This window comes from Hyperoodon ampullatus (genome assembly GCF_949752795.1).
Source record: "Hyperoodon ampullatus genome assembly, chromosome: 5".
In the NCBI taxonomy this organism is placed as follows: domain Eukaryota; kingdom Metazoa; phylum Chordata; class Mammalia; order Artiodactyla; family Ziphiidae; genus Hyperoodon; species Hyperoodon ampullatus.
Genome location: NC_136918.1, coordinates 98,494,399 through 98,507,251, shown reverse-complemented (window position 1 = coordinate 98,507,251; position 12,853 = coordinate 98,494,399). Strand labels below are relative to the sequence as shown.

At 42.3% G+C, this 12,853-nt stretch overlaps 2 protein-coding genes across 2 annotated transcripts in view; both read left to right on the top strand.

The window, feature by feature from the left end:
- Positions 1-4,676: 4,676 nt before the first annotated feature.
- Positions 4,677-7,028, top strand: LOC307053279 (RING finger protein 145-like; the record flags this gene model as incomplete). Its single annotated transcript, XM_079704651.1, is given in 4 exon segments — positions 4,677-4,774; positions 4,910-4,922; positions 4,924-5,222; positions 5,315-7,028. Coding segments are annotated over 4 exon segments (2,124 nt in total).
- A 5,237-nt stretch (positions 7,029-12,265) lies between these two features.
- ADGRG7 (adhesion G protein-coupled receptor G7) overlaps positions 12,266-12,853 on the top strand; it is a gene marked incomplete at both ends in the record, with an annotated part of 63,440 nt that continues 62,852 nt past the window's right edge. Inside the window, 1 exon segment of the mRNA XM_079705271.1 lies at positions 12,266-12,343. Within this exon segment, the coding sequence (XP_079561397.1) occupies positions 12,266-12,343 (78 nt within the window).

Sequence of the window (12,853 nt, the reverse complement as noted above, 5' to 3'; positions counted from 1 at the left end):
ATGGAGCCCAGAGAGCGGATCATATGCTATTCAGTCCTCTAATTATCTCTGCACATAAATGCTTCCTTCTTATTATATTATAATCTCCTAAAGGCAACCACACTTTTTTCATCTCTATTGTAGCACCTAAGGAATCCTTCTCAACCTGTAGTATTGAAAGGTGAGCTAGAGTCTGGAGTGGAAAGGAGAGAGAAAATTCAAAGGAAGATATCATTTAGAGAAAATAGGTCCTCAAAGGTTGTCTATGGGTGAAGACTCTGAGACCAGAGTTTGTGACTTGTCTAAGATCATGCTGTCAATTAGTGGCCAAGCCCATGATGGGATAGATCAATAAATCTCCTGACCCTGGGGCGGGGGGTGGGTGAGGGAGAGAGATGGCTCTTTCCACTTCAGAGGCTACATGACTGCACGGTGAATGGCTCAGTTCTTTCTTAAAGGGACCTGCATTATTCTTAAGACCCTCTGTCCCCCAGCCCTGCTTTCCACACAAATGTCCCATTCAGAGGAAAAGACTTTGGCTTCTGTTTGAATATCTCTGGTGATTTGATTCTGGTCAGAAATTGTCTTAGTCAGTTTGGGCTGCCATAATAGAACACCGTAAGCTGGGTAGCTTAAACGACAAATGTTTATTTCTCACAATTCTGGAGTCTGGGAAGTCCAAGATCATGCTGCCAGCAGATCTGGTGTTTGGTAAAGGCCCACGTCCTGGTGGGAGAAACAGATTATCTCTCTCCAGTCTCTGTTTTATAAAGGTGTTAAGCCCATCATGAAGGCTCCACCCTGATGATCTAATTGCCTCCCAAAGACCTCACCTCCAAATATACCATCACACTAGAGGTTAGAGTTTCAACACATGAATTTTGGAGGTACACAAACGTTTGGCCCATAGCAAAAATCCAGGAGAGGAATCGCCAGGACAGGGATGACCAGGACACTCTATTCTTCCCAGCTGATACCTTCGCCACTCCCCACCCCCCTGAGAAATGTGTCTACATTTACTTCGCATCTGATATGCCCACATTATGGGTGAATGGCGGAGTACTGAAGTTACTGTGTAATAGGCTTAACAGCAGAGAAAAACAATAGTAATGATGCTACCCTCTAGTGGCAAAGCATGGAAACACAATTCATAAGCCAAAGTACCAGGTTCATATCTCAAAAGAAGCTTCCTTAACCCAAAGTCAGACCACAAGCATTGTTAGAGGAAGAGTTTGGGTTATTTAAAAATATCTTAGATTTTAATTTATTAGTACTCTAACCCATTATGATGGGTCGAATTGTGTCTCCCCAAGTTCATATGTTGAAGTCCTAACCTCCAATACCTCAGAATGTGACCTTATTTGGAAATAGGGCTGTTGTAGACATAATTAGTTAAGATGAGGTCATACTGGAGTAGGGTGGGCCCCAATCCAGTAGGGCTTGCGTCCTTAATAAAAAGAGGAAATTTTGACAAAGATACACACATAGGGAGAATGCCATGTGAATAGGAAGGCACAGACCAGGGTGATATGTCTACGAGTCAAGAAATGCCAAAGATGCCAGCAAACCACCAGAAGCTAGGAGAGAGGGTTAGAACAGATTCTTCTCCAGCACCTTCAGAGGGAGGGAGCATGACCCCACCAATAACTTGATCTTGGACTTCAAAGCTTCCAGAACTGTGAGACAATACATTTCTCAGTTAAGCCACTCAGTTTATTGGTACTTTGTTACAGCAGCCATAGAAAACTAATACATTCATTACTCTAACAATAACTTTAAGTTTAATGTTTTAGACTTCAAAATAAGGCATGTATTTGAACTGTAAAATGGCATGCTGAAGGTTATATGGCAATGCCAGTGATGAAGATATTATCTCTCCTAAGTTTTATTACCAACCATAAAATGTGTTGTCCTTATTGAGAAACTGCTGATAGCTTAGTTTGGTTATACATTTATGCTCTTTCCACTTCAGAGGCTTTATGGCCCGCTCAGGTTGGCAAGTTTCCTTAACTGTTTTTTTGTCCAACATTCCTCAGGAAGGTAGACTTGACACTTATAGAGTAAATCACTTATGAACTAGTAACTTCTGCATTGTTACTTTTGGTGTGCTCTAACTTTTTATATGCTTGCTATCTAGCTAGATAACAAACTCCTTGAATATCATATAATATTGTTAAGCTTTCTGGGGATTACGGTCCTTATCTGGAAAATGCATGGTGTTTATTACAAGATGTGCCCTGTATTAGCCAAGGTTCTCCAGAAACAAAACCAATAAGATATATATATATATATATATATATATATATATAAAGAGAGAGAGAGAGAGTTGATTTACAATGTTGTGTTAGTTTCAGGTATACAGCAAAGTGATTCAGTTATACATACATATATTATTTCCTTACATTCTCTTCCACTATAGGTTATTACAAGATATTGAGTACAGTTCCCTGTGCTATACAGTAGGTCCTTGTTGGTTATCTGTTTTATATGTAGTAATGCATATATTTTAATCCCAAACTCCAACTCCTAATTTATCCCATAATATATATGGGATATATATAATATATATGTAATTTATATATTTTAAAGAACTGACTCATTGTGGAGGTTGTCAAGCCCAAAATCTGCAGGGTGTGCTCCAAAGCTTTTCAGAAGGCTGGCTGGGAAGGCAGGCTGGAAAGAGCTGATGCTGCAGTTTGAGTCCAAAGGCAGTCTGCTGGCAGAATTCCCTCTTCAGTGGAGGTCAGTGTTTTTATACTAAGGCCTTCAACTGGTTGCATGAGGGTAATCCGCTTTACTCAAAGTCTACAGATGAAAACATTAATCTCTTCTCAAAAATACCTTCACAGAAACATCTAGAATAATGTTTGACCAATAACAGGGTGCCAGGGTCTAGCTTAGTTGACACATAACATTAAACTTCATAGCCCCCAGTGAATTCTGCCTCCTTGAATTCGTGCCTTTTTGTAGCTCCCTCCAACATTGAATCTGGACAGGCCTTACGATTTTCTTTGACCAGTGGACTGTACTAAGGGCATAATGTGGCAAATTATGGTCTTAGACTTTAAGAGGCCTTTCAGCTTACACCGTTGCCGTCTTAGAACCCAGCCTGAATGTGAAGGAGGCAAGGCTATTCTGTTGGGAAATCTTCAAGGAGGAAGAGGCCATTGAGAAGCACAGACCATGAGGTAGAGAGAGGTCCAGTCAATTTGGCCTTTCTGGTCACCTCAGCTGAGATCCCAGACATGTGAGAAAGGCCATTTTGGATCCTTGAAGCTCCAAGTCAACTTCCAGATGACTTGGCTAAATGATCATGTGGTGAAAAGCCGTCGCTGCTGAGTCCTGCCCAAATTACCTGGTTATGAGCAAATAAATGGTGGTTGTGTTTTAAATCACGAAGCTTTGGAGTGGCCTATTATACAAAAATAGATAACTGATGTCTGTGCCAATGATTTCTGTAAAATAATTATACTAAATGGAGAGACTTAGGATCTAGAATATTTTCTTGTTAAGGTATAAATCATAGTGCTTTTTGATGCAGGACATTGAAAATATCAACTCATCTTGCCTCAGCTAAGCTTAAGATTTCATATTACTATTTTCAGAAGGACTAGTGTTACATGGGACTAATATTTCTTGGCTGAAGCTCTTGTCTAGTTGCTATAAATTCTGGATTTGCCTTTCACCTGAATCAGGGTTTCTAGAAGGAAAAGAATGAAATCAAACTATTTCCCACACTATGTTTCTTAACCTAACCCACAATGGACCATTTCTCTCTTTCAATCTTGACCACATACCTGTGCCCATTAGCTCAGATATGGGGGGTGAAAAAGAGGAGAAAACAGGAAAAGAAATTTAAAAGGAACAAGTCGGAATAGATGAAGAGAGAAATCGAGGTTCTCCGGAGCAAGATGCAGAAGTAAATTTAAAACTAAGAAAGAATTTGAGGGTTCCTTTTCTTTCATCTTCTGGGGCATGAAGAGATTAACTCAGGGTTACATTAATCAGAGTCCAGCATCTTCCACACGTACCTGAATTTCGTAGGCAACAAACTTCTACTAGTGTTAAGCAGTTACTTCCTTCTATGTATCCATCAGCCCTTGAGATCCCATCTGGAACATCTTGCTCTGGGCAGTGTAGGAGGCACCTGAAGAACAATGGCGTACAGAGCAGAGGAAAACTGGAAGGCACGAGGAAGAAAGGTGAGTGACTTGGTGACTTCCTCTTGTCCCGGAAAAACTTTTTTGGATACCTTTCTTCCTGTCCTTCACTGACCGCCAGGTAGAAACAGAGGATGGTAGGGTTGTGTAGATATACAAACAGGTGAGTTCAAGGGTTTCTCTGTTAGCGGTGGCTCACTCTTCACTAATTACGGGGTAGCTAATGCCACTGGGAGGTTTTCCAATGGAGAAACTCAGAGGCTCATCTCTAAGGTATAACAGGTGGGGAAGTTGAGGCTGGACTTGGTCATCAATGTAACTCTCCGATGGGGGTCACAGTCCAGATGGTAGGGAAATAAAAAGGATTTCAGAACTTCTTGACACTTCTGGGTATAAACTCATTAAAATCTGTTTAGATAAATGAATAAGATAAAACAGGGCAGAGCGCCGGGGGCTGGAGGAGTGAACGAAAGAGGCCATGGCCGCCGTCGGCAGCTGAAGAGCAGCTCGGCACGCGAGCTCCTGCCGCCGCGTGCGATGGTGACCGCACGGGTCGGGCCGCTGCCGCCGCCGCTGCCGCCGCCGCCGCCTCCCAAGACGCTGCATCCAAGGCCCGGCGCGGAGGAGCCGCCGCTGTGAGCCGCGCCGTCCCGGCCCCCGCCGCCACCGCCCGAGGAGAAGGGCAGGGCAGGCGAGAGAACCGGGGGAGTTGCGGAGTCCGTCTGTCCGCCGGCGGTGCTGCCCCGCGGGGAAGGAGGCCGCAGCCTGAGGTCTGCTCCAAGAAAAAAACATGGCTGCAAAGGAGAAACTGGAGGCAGTGTTAAATGTGGCCCTGCGGGTGCCAAGCATCATGCTGTTGGATGTCCTGTACAGATGGGATGTCAGGTCCTTCTTCCAGCAGATCCAGAGGAGTAGCCTCAATAACAATCCTCTTTTCCAGTATAAGTATTTGGCTCTTAATATGCATTATGTAGGTTATATCTTAAGTGTTGTGCTACTAACCTTGCCCAGGCAGCATCTGGTTCAGCTTTACCTATATGTTTTGACTGCCCTGCTTCTCTATGCTGGATATCAAATCTCCAGCCGCTAGGAATGTGGGATCTTAGCTCTCTGACCCAGGGTCAGACCCGCACCCCCTGCATTGGAAGGTGAAGTCTTAACCACTGGACCGCCAGGGACTACATTAGGAGTGAACTGGAGTCCGCCTATGAAGGACCAATGTATTTAGAACCTCTCTCCATGAATCGGTTTACCACAGCCTTAATAGGTCAGTTGGTGGTGTGTACTTTATGCTCCTGTGTCATGAAAACGAAGCAGATTTGGCTCTTTTCAGCTCACATGCTTCCTCTCCTAGCACGCCTCTGCCTTGTTCTTCTGGAGACAATTGTTATCATCAACAAATTTGCTATGATTTTTACTGGATTGGAAGTTCTTTATTTTCTTGGGTCTAACCTTCTAGTACCTTATAACCTTGCCAAGTCTGCATACAGAGAGTTGGTTCAGGTATTGCAGGTCTATGGCCTTCTAGCCTTGGGGACGTCCCTGTGGAATCAGCTGGTAGTCCCTGTACTGTTCATGGTTTTCTGGCTCGTCTTATTTGCTCTTCAGATTTACTCCTATTTCAGTGCTCGAGATCAGCCTGCATCACGAGAGAGACTTCTTTTCCTTTTCCTCACAAGTATTGCTGAATGCTGCAGGACTCCTTACTCACTTTTGGGTTTGGTCTTCACGGTTTCTTTTGTTGCCTTGGGTGTTCTGACACTCTGCAAGTTTTACTTGCAGAGTTATCGAGCTTTCATGAATGATCCTGCCATGAATCGGGGCATGACAGGAGTTACGCTGTTAATCCTGGCGGTGCAGACTGGTCTGATAGAGCTGCAGGTTGTTCACCGGGCATTCCTGCTCAGTATTATCCTTTTCATTGTTGTAGCTTCTATCCTGCAGTCTATGTTAGAGATTGCAGAGCCTATTGTTTTGGCGCTGGGAGCATCTAGAGACAAGAGTTTATGGAAACACTTCCATGCTGTGAGCCTTTGTTTATTTTTACTGGTGTTCCCTGCTTATATGGCTTATATGATTTGCCAGTTTTTCCACATGGATGTTTGGCTTCTTATCATTATTTCTAGCAGCATTCTCACCTCTCTTCAGGTTCTAGGAACACTTTTTATTTATGTCTTATTTATGGTTGAGGAATTCAGAAAAGAGCCAGTAGAAAACATGGATGATGTCATCTACTACGTGAACGGCACTTACCGCCTGCTGGAGTTTCTCGTGGCCCTCTGTGTGGTGGCCTATGGCATCTCCGAGACCATCTTTGGAGAATGGACAGTAATGGGCTCAATGATCATCTTCATCCATTCCTACTATAATGTGTGGCTTCGGGCCCAACTGGGGTGGAAGAGCTTCCTTCTCCGAAGGGACGCTGTGAATAAGATTAAATCATTACCCATTGCTACGAAAGAGCAGCTTGAGAAACACAATGATATTTGTGCCATCTGTTATCAGGACATGAAATCTGCTGTGATCACACCTTGCAGTCATTTCTTCCACGCAGGCTGTCTCAAGAAGTGGCTGTATGTCCAGGAGACCTGCCCTCTGTGCCACTGCCACCTCAAAAACTCCTCGCAGCTGCCAGGGTTAGGAGCTGACCCGGTTCCACAGCCTCCTGCTGGAGCTGAGCAAAATGTGCTTCAGGAAGGTACTGAACCCCCAGGCCAGGAGCGTCCTCAGGGGACCAGGGTGCAAGAAGGTTCTAGGGACAATGACGAGTGCATTGCCAGAAGATCAGATAGCCAGGAAGGGACTTGTGATCCCAAGGAAAATCCTCTTAGTGCAAAAGATGCAGCACATCCTGTTGAGGTCAGCCTAGAAGAAAAGCAGCAGGAGTAATGCTTTGCTACTCTGGAGGAGAAGTTAACTCATGATGGAATTCATGCCCAGATGTGAGGAATGAATGTATGAGGTGATTAGGCAGGAAACTTGACATTCCAAGGATCTAATCCAGGAAGTACTCTCAGTGGAGACCACCTGCTTTCATCCCCTTGACTTTGTGGGAGAAATTTTGCAAAGTATGCTAATCAAAATGTATTTATATATCCTGTGCTGATGTTTGGTAGAGGTTTGCCAAGAAAATTCATCCTCAGCAACTTCAGAAACAGCCCCTGATTTGTAAGGGATAGATAAAATCAGATTTGAGTGTCTGAAAGGGGCTAAAGAAAGGAGGATAAAGAGCGTGAGGACACCGTGGGAGGAAGCAGGCAGAAGTGGAACTGATATTTCACTTTCTATGGGACAGAACCATTCTTGTTACAGAGTATGAGTGGTGACCAGCCCTTTTCTCTACCCCCTTTTCCCTCAGTGAATTGGAACTCAGTCAGGTGATTATTTGTACAGCACTGAAATGAAATCAAAGACCTAAAAGCATTGATTGTATTCAAAGATCGAAGCACGCTCATACTTCGTATGTGCTTTGGGGGAGGGGGTGGGTGGGCACTTGGGCCTTGCGGGTGCATTCATGTAACCTGAGACCCTTGAACTTTATGATGGAGTCTTCAATATTTTGATGTATATGAAACTTTTGTTAATACATCGTATACTGTGTTGGCTGTGTGAAGTAAACTAAAACTCTAATGAACACTTTGGAGTCCACGTTAGTATAGGAGACCAAAGTGGGAAGGGCTTTAGGGCACTGATAAAGGCCCTAAGTATACTTTTCAATTCTGTGTAATGTTTAATTCTTGCAACTGAATCAAAACAGTGTTAAATTATGGCAATATTTGCACTTTGGGAATGAGTACATAACTGTATGATCATACTCTGCAAATGCCACTTTTAAAGCTGTTAATAGACTTTGCGCCTTTTCTTTGACAAGTATTTGTCATATTTAAATTTTTACATTCATCATGGCTACAGGTAGAACTGGGGAGGGGGGGAATGTAATTTTTTATGGGAATTTTGATATGAAAAGTCATTTATTTATACAATAAGCTTGGCTCAAAAAGTGTTTTTCAGACTCGGTATTCCTAATGTGGGATGTGACTTTATTTTATTTTTAGTAGCAAATTTGGATGTAGACTGACAGACATAGCTGAATGTCTTAATAAATTTAAATTTGAAGATAAAAAAAAACAAAAACCCCAAAAGAATGGTAGTTTCATATGTGACAAAAATACAGGCTCCTTATGAATTTTAGCATACTTATTTGAACATCTTGCAATCTTTAAAGCCATGAGATTTCCCATAAGCATTAACAAAGGAATGTCCTATTACATGAAAAAGCCATTTAATCTCTTGCCATTTGCTAATTTACTGCAAACGATTCACTCCCTTTGGGAGAATTACCCTAAAGGGTAATTCTCACCAAATGTCTGTGGGGGACTAATTAAATGTCACGTTGGGGGACTAATTAAAACACAGATTGCGGGGCCCCACCCACAGAGTTTCAGATTCAGTAGGTTTCCTGTTTTATTTAATGGAGTATAGTATTTTATAAGCATCATTTATTTTGATGCTCAAATTGTCCCCCATTTGGTAATGGGGGATCACTTCATGCTGGAGTCTGTGTCCATTTAATATGTACCCATCATTCCTTGAACACTTTTTTGCTTTCTGGTATAAGATACTCTAGGCTCATCTTGGAGTTTCCCTGCCCCAGTCTTGGAATTAGCCATTTTCCCAAGAAAATTGTTAGTGGAAAATTGTTTTTAGATCAGAATCTGAGCTTTAGATGTGCTTATTGCTAATGGGGTATAAATGCTTCCAGGCCCTATGAGTGGCTGGAGCTAGACAATATATGTATGTAAATGTGTTATTTATATCATAAATATGCAACATATACATTTTTGTGTATTAACACACTTTGCACCTATGTTTACTTCTATATTATTTATATATAAAATATATTTATTGAATATATATCGAAATATATATTATTAAAAATATATTTAAAATCCATGAGTTTGTATTGATATATACATCCAATTCCAATTCAATGCTATAGTTTTTTTTAAGACACAATGGAAATTATTTAGGTCAAGTATTAGAATTAAAAAGTAATATCATACACCTTCTTTGAAACACTTGTGTTTGTTGTAGTCAAAAGTTTTCCTCTTTTGGATAAGAAGTTCAGGACTGCATTTACGCATTTTTCTGACAGCCACTTTCCCTGCAGGATATTGCTTCTTTCAAAATTGATTGCATGTAATTTTGTTTCTTTCTCCACATTTCTGATTACTTGTTTTGAAATTCTTATGGAAGTCGTTTCTCCCTTTCCACAGTTGTAACTCCCTTTTAGAGTAAGGAACTTGGCTCTGATTATTCTTAAATGTTTAGCTGTTTGATCATCCAGTACGTAACCAATCTTTGATCTTCACCCCCACCTCCACCCACGTATGGACACCCTTCTCTTCCTGCCTGGGGTATGACTCCCTATTCCAGGCTGCTACCCCATGTGGATACCCTTCTCGCTAACTATGGCTCTGACTTCCCACACCAACTAGTCCACCCATGAAGATGTCTTCCTGACCCCTCTCAGTCTCTGAAGGACTGCCCTCCTCTCTCTGCTCTAGCTTTGATTTCCCACATGGGGCTATCTCTCACCTGGACACCTTCCTTACCCCTTGCTTCTGAAACCTCATGCCAGGCTGCCTCTCCCCATCACATGGATGCCTTATTCACCCTGCTTGGGGTCTGACATCTCATGCCAGGCTCTCCCCCGCCTTTTGCCCTCCCCCATTGTGGATCCCTTCCTTACCCCGCTGGATTCTGAATCTGCTCTGGGCTTCCTCAACCAAGACTTTAGGACTGAAATTTTCAGGAACAAAAGGCCTCAAATAGGTTGTTTAAAATATGAAGAAACAGAGTTTCAAAAGCTTATGTAGCTTGTCCTGGGTCACAGAGCAAATGAGACAAAGTCAGTACAAATCCAGGCCTCCCTGAGTGTAAGCTATGTGAGAGCAGGGACCTTGCCTCTCTTGTTCACTATTTTATCCCCAGCATGTAGCGTGACGTCTGCATGAGTAGAATGAATGAATAAATGAATTATTCCCTGTTTAACTCTTTTCCTTTCCTTCTTTGTCATCTTAATATGTGTGTGTATATAAATTGATGACTTTATATATTTGTCTATAACCAATTGAAATTCATGCTGTTATATAAACGTCAACATCTAAATTTCTGTGCCTAGGGATTTCTTCTGTTTTCTGAATTTCTAGAGTTCCCAGCTGGATAGTTGGCCTATAGATGAAGATATGAAAGCACTAAAAAGTTATGGCCACTGTAACATCCCAGAATTCCAGCACTTCTGTCAGGTGTGGAAGAAAAAATGTCTGAGCACCACCAAAGTCAGTTTTCAGTCACCAGTGTACAACCCCTTCAAAATATCTGGGGGCTTCCCTGGTGGCGCAGTGATTGAGAGTCCGCCTGCCAATGTAGGGGACACGAACGGTCCGGGAAGATCCCACATGCCGCGGAGCGGCTGGGCCCGTGAGCCATGTCCGCTGAGCCTGCGCGTCCGGAGCCTGTGCTCCGCAGCGGGAGAGGCCACAACAGTGAGAGGCCTGCGTACCGAAAAAAAAAAAAAATCTGGAACCCTACACGAGATGAATACCATTACCACATGGCAAACATGAGCCCATGATCAGTGCCTATAGTCATACAGTTCAATTACGACCATTCTGCAGATGTTCATGCAAGACAGTGTTCCAAAGCATATTCCTAGGAATGCAATTTCTGAGAGATTCTTCTCGAGAAGAGGATTCTGTGGTCAAATAATGCTGGCAACTTGATAATTCACAAGGTGTTTGAACATCGAAAGGCTCTGAGAAATCCTAGAATTGAAGAAAGCTGTTACCTTTATGTCACCTAGTGTCACCCAGATTTCCTTAACCACAGAGCTCCTGTTGAGAGTAATACCACCCAAGTCTCATTTCTTCATTCATGTAGTGGGTAATAGTATCTGTTCCATGGGGTTATTGTACATATTTATAAATGAGATACAGATATGTAAAGTGCATAGCATAGTGCTTGGTATTATTTTTCTTACGTTGGCTATTTATTGAAAATTATTCCCTTTATTATTGAAGAAATAATAGATATATTTATTGTTGTAATAATTGAAAAAATAATAAATGCATAAGGTGAAAACTTCAAATCATAAAAGGGGTGTAAAATGAAAAATACATTTCTCATCAGATCCCTCAGATTCCCAAGAGGAATTTTTTTATGTACACTTCCAGACATTTTCTGTGCATGTACATGTAGACATATCAGAAACAGATATTTTTTAATCTATTCACAGTAAATGAGATAATGGATTCACCTTCATCTATTTTGTGTTTTGGCAGCATTGCCTCTAAGTTCTTCCATTTTGGGATACACCGGTATGTTTCTCTGAAACCCTTGGGTGAGGTAAAGTTTAGAGCCTATGTGTGTGTCCCCCGCAAGCTTTGTTTTGATGAAGGTGAGTGTTGTAGAGAATAGGGAAAAATATATAGTTGTTTGGGGGTTGAAAAAATTCAGCTTAAATGTGTCCTCTTTTGTAAAACCTATCTGAATCTACCAGGAACAGAGCTCTAACTGCGGAGGTGGATATGCATGCATTCATTCATTCTTGCAGTTGAGAGTGGAGAAGGGGTAGGGAGGAAGAACATGGGCCTCTGGGCAGGAGAGGGTCAGAGCTGCAGCTGCAGAGACACCAGCTGACAGTGACTCAGATGGTGGATTGGTTTGCTACAGCTGCTGTAACAAAGTACTACAGCTGAGTGGCTTAAACAACAGAAATCTCTTGTTAAGCAGTTCTGGAGATTAGAAGGCCAAAATCAAGGCATTTGGCAGCGTTGGTTCCTTCTGAGGCCTGGGAGGGAAGGATCTGTTTGCTTCCTCTTTCCTTGGCTTGTAGATGGCTGTCTTCTCCCCATGTCTCTTCACATCCTCTTCTCTCTATGCATATCTGTGTCCAAATTTCCTCTTTGTATAAGGACATCGGTCATATTGGGTTAGGGACAACTCTAATGACCTCGCTTTGACTTGATTACCTCCTGTAATGACCCTATCTCCAAATAAGGTCATATTCTAGGTACTACTTCACCATATGAATTTTTAGGGGAAGACAGTTCAGCCCATAACAGATGGGTCGTAATGCTGGCTTCAGTGCTTTTCAAAATTCATGTGCCTGTAATGCCCACTCACCAACTGTAGCTGCCAAAGTATGGGCTTCTTAAAGACGTGCAAGTACTGGAATCATGTATGGGCATCACTGTTTGACCTCAGTGGACAGCCTGGAGTGCCTGCTGGTCTACCTCTGCTAGAGCCTCTTAACAAAACACAGGAAGCTGAACCATAGGTGATCCCCAGGTCCACTGCCTTCCTGACTTCTCTTCTTTTTTTTTTTTTTTGTTCCCTTCCCCACTTCCCTGCTTCTCAGGACATTTACACTTTGACTCGGTTAGCTATCCCCTCCCTTTCTCCTTTATTGCCCTGAGTTATCTTCCTTCCCCATAACCCCAATTACTTTTTTTATGTTCTCATTCAGTGAAGGATGAGGAAATTGCAAGCAGACTGTGTACCTTTTATTAGGTGATTTGAACTGCTTCCTGCCTGATTAACCTCAAAAATCCTAAAAAATGAGGACATCAGGCTGATAGAACCCTGAGAGAAGGAAATATTCTTTTTAGAAGAGTTTTTTTCTTTCTTTCTTTCTTTTTTTGTTGAACGCG